The sequence below is a fragment of the Engraulis encrasicolus genome, chromosome 15 (genome assembly GCF_034702125.1).
Source record: "Engraulis encrasicolus isolate BLACKSEA-1 chromosome 15, IST_EnEncr_1.0, whole genome shotgun sequence".
NCBI classification, from domain to species: domain Eukaryota; kingdom Metazoa; phylum Chordata; class Actinopteri; order Clupeiformes; family Engraulidae; genus Engraulis; species Engraulis encrasicolus.
Window position 1 is genome coordinate 12,670,796 of NC_085871.1, and position 9,444 is coordinate 12,680,239.

The 9,444-nt window shown below is 46.5% G+C and overlaps 1 protein-coding gene across 19 annotated transcripts in view; it reads right to left on the reverse strand.

Moving 5' to 3' along the window:
• The window catches only part of plekha5 (pleckstrin homology domain containing, family A member 5), a 277,740-nt gene that overhangs the window by 42,265 nt on the left and 226,031 nt on the right, over positions 1–9,444 (reverse strand). For all 19 annotated transcript variants that reach the window (XM_063217075.1, XM_063217090.1, XM_063217074.1 and 16 more), the window contains 3 exons: positions 8,178–8,390; positions 6,025–7,140; positions 584–902 (listed from right to left, as the gene is read on the reverse strand). In XM_063217075.1, coding sequence (XP_063073145.1) covers positions 584–902; positions 6,025–7,140; positions 8,178–8,390 — 1,648 coding nt within the window. The remainder of the gene's footprint in view (positions 1–583; positions 903–6,024; positions 7,141–8,177; positions 8,391–9,444) is intronic.

The window sequence follows — 9,444 nt, forward strand, 5'->3', positions numbered from 1 at the left end:
CGACTTGGTCATTGCCATTCTGGTAACAGCACATTTATAATGCTACGTCTTAACATAGTGTTTTTCAACAGGGGCGGTACAGCCCCCCAGGGGGCATTGGGGAGCCCTAGGGGGCCATTGAGAAGGATTCAGTTGAGAGGGGACGGAGCTTAGATGTCATTGGTGGTATTAGTCTATTTCATTTTTTAATACAACACGTAAGGGGGGGAGGGGGGGCGTTGGTAGGGTTATGATGAGTTCAAGGGGGCGTTTGTTCGAAAAAGGTTGAGAACTACTCTGCCCTACAAAGCAAATAGGCAGTAACTGTGCAGCACACCAAACTGAGTAAAATGACGTTGAAATGATACTGCAATCCAGTCTAAGCAGTTTTGGGGAGATTATTGACATGTGACAGTTTTGTTACTTTATATTATCACCTTTTTGCAGATCAATTATTTTATTTAACTTCAGACTTTGATATATATGACATTAAAGTCATAGTAACTCATTGTCAACAACGATGCAGTTACTGCCTTTTTGCTTTGTAGGGCAGTACTGTCTTAACGGGTTAGAGTGACTTTAAAGTGAAAGGGGAGAGCCTGACCTGCCGCTGCTGCCACTCGTACAGCTGCCACATGGTGTCGTCCCTCATGGAGCGCCTCTTCTCCTGAGCGGTCGCCGTAGTGAGGGTGTTATGATGGCCTCCTCCCCCACCACTGCTAGTTCCTCCTCCACTACCACTCCCTCCTCCTCCTCCACCACCTCCTCCATGCTCATAGGCTGGCGCGGCGTAGCCACACACGCTGCCTGGGCGAGAAGTGCCGCAGTTGCGGGGCAGCGTTCGGTAGCCTTCGGGGTAGCGAGGCTGTATCTGTGCCCGATGGCTGGGCATGTTCCTGGGTAACGTCTGGTAGGAGGTGATGCTGCGGACGACACAGGAAGAAAAAAACAAACCATACCATGAGTATATCAAGGGTGCCATTTCATTTTAGTGTCCCATAGCGCTGAATTAATACTCCAAAGCTACATGTGCTCTTAAACACTCACGGAGAGTTGAATTTAAAATTGTTTTAGAGCATAGCATGGCTTTGAAGTGTCAACTCATCTCTCCAAGACAGTGACAGTGTAAAAGATTATGAAATCTGAGAAGAGGACAAATATATGCAAAACGAATTATTCTCCCTTTCTTGATGGCATAAAAGGTGTTTGGTAGAACTGTAATTGCCTGTAGACATGTGGGGAGCAAAAAAAGCAGCAAAAGAAACCATCAGAAGAATATTATAATGAAGACAGGAAGGATGCAACCCACAAGGATGAAAAATTACTTATTCATCCTCACATTATTGGCAGAATAAAAAAAGTCTCTATTTGGAACTTTAAATCGCAGTGAAAAGCGCATCTCATTACCTGCCCACACAACATCTCGTAATAGAATTATGCTAATTAGCCCGAGCGCTAACTTTGTGCTAATTCCCCTGTTTTTTTTTCTCCTAGGGGCTACAATTAGGGGACTTCATCATCATTCATTACCATATCGCATGAAAACAGCTTTTTGCTGTCCCCATTATGCTAAACTAAGTGTCTGCTTTTCCCCCGTGGCTCTCCTTTCGCCTCTTCACCTTTGGCCACGCCATGTCCCCCATAGTCATGTGACTTTATGAACACATGCAAATGAAAGCACGCACGCACGCTCGCATGCAGAGATACAAGCAAACGCACACACACACAGATGCATGCATACACACCCACCCACAAACACACGCACACACACACACACAGACACACAGACACACGGGAACACACACACACACACGGACACAAGGACACACACGTGCACACACGTGTGCACACGCACACACAAGTGCACACACGCGCACACCCAGACACACACGCAATCTAATATCTCACCCACACAGTGTCAACTCCCGGTCAGAAAAATCAGGGAAAGCAGACAGATGCGCGGATTGTGGGAGGGTTATTTTTGCAAGGCGTCGGACGAGGGTGGATTTGGAGATTCACCATCTACAGTCCTCAGAGCCAGAAACCGGTGCTAGCCGGTCAGAACCTGGCATGACGGACAGTCTCCAGCCTTACGGAGTGTGTCATCTTGTGCCAACCAGGCCGTGGGGGTGCCAACTTTAGCACAAGCTGGCATTGGTGTAGGGTAGGCTTTGGGGTAGAGGAGTGGGGAGAGTGTGGGGGTAGATGAGGGTGATTGTGTATATTGAAAGGAGCTGTTGATTACTTGATTCACCAATGTACACGTGCACAGGAATAGACACGTGTGCAATCTCTGTTTCTTTCTCCCCGTGTCCCCGTGTCTCTTTCGTGTGTATGCACGTCACCCATGTCACCTTTTGCTAATTTAGCCAAAGGCACATGAAGGGACACGCACGCACACATGCACACATGCACACATGCACAGTGCTGTGCTTCAGAACTTTCATAAGCGATACAGTCTGGACCTGCTGCAGTCACTGCTCCTCTGAGGGCCGTCATCAGAACTGAAGGGCCCTTAAGAGAATCATTAAGGGACTTATTACTGATGTAATTGAAAATGAAAAAAAGAAGGGGAAAAAGTCGGGAGAAAAAAGAATTCTGTGGGAACCGGGCAGCAATGAAAGTAGTAGTTGGAGAATATCAAGCATGGCATTTCAGAGGCAAAAGCATTGATGGATGGATGGATGGATGGATGGGAAGACAGAAAGACTTAAAAACAGACAGATCTACGGATAGACATACTGCATACAGATTGATTGACAGACAAAATACCCCAAATCCTTCATGTGTACACATTCATTAGAAAAATAGATGGATGGATGGATGGATGCATGGACAGATAGAAGGAATGACAGGCAGGACGCGAGGGAGAGAAACAGACAGACAGACAACAGGGACATAATTGTGGAGTCTGCCAACGCTGTCTGTGCCTGCAGTCTAGCTCGCCGGGCTTTAGCACAATTAAAACAACATCTGTCTCTTAGCACGCACATCTCAGCCAAACAGACAGCTGCACTCTCTTCTTTCGCCCCTAAATCTGCCCATTGATGGCCACACAAGGGCAAACTGCTGCCGTTATCCCACTGTCGTCTTCTATTTGCGCTGACAGTTTCATTTATTCTTTCTTCCTTCCGATCTTTCTATCTTATTGTCTTTCTTTCTTACTGTCTGTCTGTCTTTCTTTCTTTCTTTCTTTCTTTCTTTCTTTCTTTCTTTCTTTCTTTCTTTCTTTCTTTCTTTCTTTCTTTTTTTCTACAAAGAAAGGCCATAATACCATAATGGTACAAAGAGTTTTTTTTTTTCTTTTTTAACAAGAGACGGTATGTCCATTTCTTTCCCTCTCTCCATCGATGTATTTTTAGGTCTTTTCGTGAACTGCAGCTGAGACTAATGAAGAAGCCTGAGCTATGGAAGGAGAGGCCATTTTCCTTTGTGTCTGGCCAATGGACTGCATACACAAAACCTGTTACTTGTCAATGGGACATATACACAAGGGGTTTAAGAGACAAGTGTAGGTCTAATTGTATCTAGAAGATTCCTCAGCCATGAACCTGAGCTCAGAGAGTGGATTGAGTGGATCTCTGTCTCTCTCTCTGTCTCTGTCTCTGTCTCTGTCTCTGTCTCTCTATCTCTCTCTGTCTCTCTCTCTCTCTCTCTCTGTCTCTCTCTCTCTCTCTCTCTCTCTCTCTCTCTCTCACTTCAAGAGCATTCGTGTAGCTGGGAAGATACTTAATGAGAAAGTAACAGGCTATTGGAAGGCACAGCAAACCGTGAAATATCTCTCAAAACAATGACAAAACAACGTCAAGAATGGTGGTAATGGAGTGTCGGTATTGAAAGAAGAGTAAGGAGAGAGAGAGAGAGAGAAAGAGAGAGAGAGAGAGAGAGAGAGAGAGAGAGAGAGAGAGCGAGAGAGAGAGAGTTGCGTTGATACTGTGTTGCATTGAGGATGGACAGGGGCCAAATTAGCATTTAAATGGGAAAATGGGAGACAGGAAGGCTGGCGTTGCCTTCCTCATTGCCTTCTCCATACTTGTATATCCAACTGGTCTGGAGTAAGCGACCGAGCGGCTGACACTTGTGGAGGGGGAGAGACACAACACTCTGGTCAGGGACATAGCACACTCCCTGACTAATTCATCTGGGGAGACTGACAGAGGAAGAGTAGAGGGAAAAAAGGAGATATAAAGTAAAAGAGAGAGAGAGAGAGAGAGAGAGAGAGAGAGAGAGAGAGAGAGAGAGAGAGAGAGAGAGAGAGAAAGAGAGAAGGAATGTGAGGGAGGGGAGAGAATGAGAACGAGCGAGGACGGAGGGCGAAAAAAGGCAATAGGAAATAGAAAGAGAGCCATAGAGAGTATGGGGGGAGAGAGAGCAAGCGGCAGAGAGAGAGAGAAAGAAAAGCGAGGGAGGGAGGGAGAGCGGTTAAAAAAACCCACACACTTCTGTTCTTCTCTTCGTCTCAAGACAAGTTCAGGCAAAATGAGGGGGATGCATCCTGACAGCAATACGCCCTTGCGAAGTGGCAGCCTGGCTGACATAACAAGCTTTCAGCTCGCTCAGGGCTGAGACGGCGGGAAGGCAGGTGGTCGGGGTGGAACGGAGGTGATGAGAGAGATGGCAGAGAGGCAGACAGAGAGAGGGGAGAAGGAGAGGGAGAAGGAGAGGAGGAAGGAGAGGGAGAAGGAGAGGAGGAAGGAGAGGAGGAAGGACGGGATGAAAGCATTCATGTGGGTGAAGTAAATGGATCAGAAAGGAGAGAGGGCGATGTTTTCAAACAGAGAGAGGGAGGGAAGGAGGGAGAGAGAGAGAGAGAGAGAGAGAGAGAGAGAGAGAGAGAGAGAGAGAGAGAGAGAGAGAGAGAGAGAGAGAGAGAGAGAGAGAGAGAGAGAGAGACTGTCTGCAGTGAATCCCCAACCGGACCTGTTTTTGTTTGTGTATTTGGGTATATTTGCTCGTGGGGGGGAAGCAAAAAAACAAAAAAGGTAGGAGGATGTTGGTGAGTGTCGGCATCGCTCTGTGTGCAGTGTGGGTGAGAGCAGATGATGGGTGATGTAAGAGGTTTACAAAGTTTCAGTAAACATCGCAAAACATGCATGGTAACACACACACACACCCCACACGCACACACACGCACACACACACACACACACACACACACACACACACACACACACACACACACACACACACACACACACACACACACACACACACACACACACACACACACACACACACACACCTGCATATTACCATTTTCTCAAGCCCTTCCTATGTCCTTCTGAAACAAACTTCCAGAGGCAGCAAGACTAAGGTGATCTCTCTCAACCTTCAAGAAGTAAGTACAGACTCTTCTCTTTCGTTACTATTTACTGCACTGATACCGGAGCTGGCCCAGACCTAGGGGAGACTCTTCGGCATGTTGTGTGGGTGTGTGTACTCTTCTTAACCTTTACTAATGCACTAAAAAGCACTAACTCTACTTGGCACCTGCACTTATTGTGCTGAATATTCCCTGTGCACTGTGTACCAGCAAGTGTTGTCTGCTATGATTATGTCCTCGCTTTGGATAAAAGCATCTGCCAAATGTAATGTAATGCTCTATCCTGCTATCTATCCTTCTAGCATGAATTATTACTAAGGATCAAGTTTGGACATTCTCGCTGTGTAGCAGCTTTAAACGGCCAAATTGTGTAATATGTATTTTCTGGAGGAGATTACATTTTTCTGCACCGGACTGTCCGTACCTCAACCGCATACGGGAAGTGAAACTTCATAGACAATGAATGGTTTCCGTTAGTGCCGCATCCGTATATCAGTCCCTACCGCATCTGTACGAGACTTAGGGAGTTTAAACTTTAGAAACGCTCTACCTCAGAACTCTGCTGGCAGCTAGTTGCCATCTGTTACAACAGCAACCAATTCCCCTATACCGGAATACCTGTAAATCGCTTTTGATGAAAAGCTTCATCAATGTAAGTTTAATGTAATGTAATACAATGCGATGCAATGTAATGTAATGTAATGTGAACCAGCTATGCTCACCTCCTGGCGTCGTCCTCCGTGGGCCTCCCCCGGGGGTGGGTCCTCACCCACTGCTCCAGCTGCTGCATGGAGTTGGTTCTTGACAGGTTCTTCTCCGGTTCGTGGCCCAATGCCTGCTGCTGCTGCTGGACCTGAAACTGCTGGGCCTGAAACTGCTGGTCCTGTCCCTGGCCCTGGGAGTGTCCTGGAGCTCTGACAGGCTGCACCACCCCCACATCCCCCAGCGGGCTGCGGTCCCCAGACCCGTTGAGTTGGTTGGGCTTGTGCTGCTGTTGCTGTTGCTGTTGCTGCTGGGTCTGCTGCTGGTGTTGCTGCTGGATCTGTAGTTGGAGCTGCCTTGATGAAGAAACTGCAGCGGCGATGGCCGCCGCCTGGGCAGGCTGTAGCTTGATACTGTTGATTTTGGTCACTGGCCGACCACCGGTGCTGGTGGTTGGGGCAGTGGGCTCCTCCGTGTTGGATACCACCTCATGATGGTAGGCGTAGTTGTCAAGCACACTGTGTTTAGCGCCGCCGGCTCGGTCGACAGTGTCCCGTTGTTGTTGCTGGGCCGCTGTCTTCTCTGCGTCTGTCTGGAGAGGATACCTCTCAATGTCCTTCTGCGAGACGTATGTCTCAGTGTCCTTGGACAGGGCATACCGCTCCATGTCCATCTTGTGGAGCGTGTGTCTGTCTGTGTGTGCGTCCTTGAGGAGCGTGTACCTGTCCCCATCCTTCTGCAAGGTTAACCTTTCACCGTCCTTCTGCAAGGCGTATAACTGTCCATCCTTCTGTAGAGCGTACACCGGCTCTTCCTTCTGTGACGAGTATCTGCTGTCCTTCTTGAGGGTGTGTCTCTCTCCGTCTTTCTGGAGGACGTACTTCTCGATTTCCTTGTGGGTGGCGTAGTCGGCTTCTTTTTGGAGTGCGTACTTCTTGGCGTCTTTCGGGAGGGGGAGGGTGTAGCCCCTCTCCGCCTCTTTATGTAGTGCTGCATGTCTGTCAGTGGGGTCCTTCTGGAGCGTGTACCTCTCGCCGTCCTTCTGCAGGCAGTAGCGCTCCCCATCCTTCTGGAGAGAATAGCGGTCGCCGTCTTTCTGTAATGTGTACCTCTCCCCGTCTTTCTGCAGTGTGTACCTAATAAAGTAAAGTAAGATACGTTTATCCATGAAGCATGTCAAAAACTGTTCATATAGTCTAAAGTACTGTATAATAGTGCAACAAAACAATTACGTGCGAGGAATATTGGTGGGAATAGTGGCAGTATTTGGTTTACGCGCAAGTCATGTAAACTCTTTACTCATTCTGAATGTGGCTGTGTTCCAGGAATACTCCAGTTGCAAATCACTCTTCCATAACTTGACTTACAGTATGCCATCTGGCTGTGTTTCAGCAAACTAAACACGAGGACTTTCCAACTTCCTCACACAACCATCTGAGGCTCGTGAAAGTCAGAATTATTCCTGAACAAATGAGCCAATAAGGATCGCCATTACGGCTCTTCTTCTTCCTGTCACTGGTCAAGTTCAATGTAAGTGGCTGAAGAGGCACGGCAGTAAATGACAGGTTGTTTATCCAATCACATTCAAGGATTTTTAATAAGGACCATAATTCCAAAATGTGTCGTTATGGAGGATACCCAGATGGCATTGTGAAGACGAAGGAGAAACATACCAACTGCCAAGAGTCAGGTTAACTGGTCACACATACAAACACAATATTCCAGAACTTGTTTTACACCGAATACTGACCATATTCTATTTTAAATCAGAAAACTTTGTGCATTTATCTTTTTACATATGACCCAGCCTGGCCTTGCCATCTGTAACCGTCCACTCAATTCTCATCTCTTGACAAGCTGTGTATAAGTTTGATATTCTCGGGTGAGGGTTTATCGGTTTCCAGCCAATCCAGAGATGCAGCAAATCAGATTTTGCGATTGGGTACATCAGATCCAAACATTACAAACATCAACAAAGTTCACCCCTCCCATCTACAATCAGTGCTCAATTTGGCAGCTCCAGACCCTCTGTTCGAGTTTGGTGAAACCAGGCTGCATATGACCAAATTTACAAAGATAAACACAGCTGATTATGAAAATGATCATTAACCTCTCTAAAAATATTACTAATAATATTATTAGGATGATGATATTGATGATTAACATTATGTACCTGTCTCCTTCCCTCTGCAGCGTGCATCGGTGGCTGTGCTCTTTCTGCTTGCCGGGCTTCGGCAGAACCTTTGGCTTCTTCTCTGCTCCACGAGACGGTTCTGATGTACGGTTTCGTTCATTGTTCTGGATCTCGGGTTGGTTCAGGACCCGATGGTTCAGGATGTTGTTCATCTCCTGGGCGCTGCAGTAATCGGCCTTCGACTTATCCAGCCTGCGTAAAGATATAAGGAAGAACAAGAGCAATCAGACATGGCAACCTGACCCCCACATCCTAAAGCTAGATTGCTAATATTAAATTGTGTGTTTGACGCCTCCTACAGACAACAAATAACACTGCGGGCAGACAAACACACAGACAGACAGTTAGATAGAGTCATTGCAATACCCATCTTAACCCCCTCTGGAAGGCTAGATAATAACTAGATAATAATGCCATTATTGTTTCTCCCATATCAAAGACTTAAAATATGCCACTCATCATCAGCTGGACTTCTTTTCACTTTGTGGATAGACTTGTCTGACCATGTAGCATTAGTATTTGTTTACTCCATGTTAGCCTTAGGATCAAGGACACTGAGGATGGTCTGAATGGAACCGAAACGTTTGCACTGTTCACTTGGGTAGCACTTTTTTGTTTTCGTAACATGCAATAAAAGGACACTATTGCATCGGCATACAAGGTGTGCGAGTTCCCCTTCCTTCATCCTATAGTTTACCTGTTGGAACCTACGCAGCCACCTGGCATCAAGAGAAAAGGCACGGTACCTCCCTTTGAAAGAACGTCTCCATGTTAGCCTTGCAATTTTTCATTCCAATTTCAACCAATCGCTGCTGTTTAGTCGTGACATACGCGATTGCTAAACCACAAACCGGCTTAGCCAGGATAGACAACGCCATGGCCTTACCTCTCCTCGCACCCTATTCTCACATATGTACAGTAGAGCACACAGTTAATGTATGCCCATTAGTGAAGCAGTATTACAAAATGAAGCACTTTGAATGGCACTCTGTACATTCTTTCACTTATTGCACATCATACCAGGCACAATTCTATTTTGCAATGCAATGAATTATGAGGATAGCGAGCTATGTTTACCCATTACCCATGTTTACCTATTGTCTTCTGTCCAATAGTGAGCAAAATCTTTTTTCACCCAAATGTATTATCAGATGTGTTCTGTGTGGCACCAGATACTGTGCATTTCTGAGAAGATACATAAGATCCATTCATACATGTATATTCATGGATGCAGTTACACTTGTAG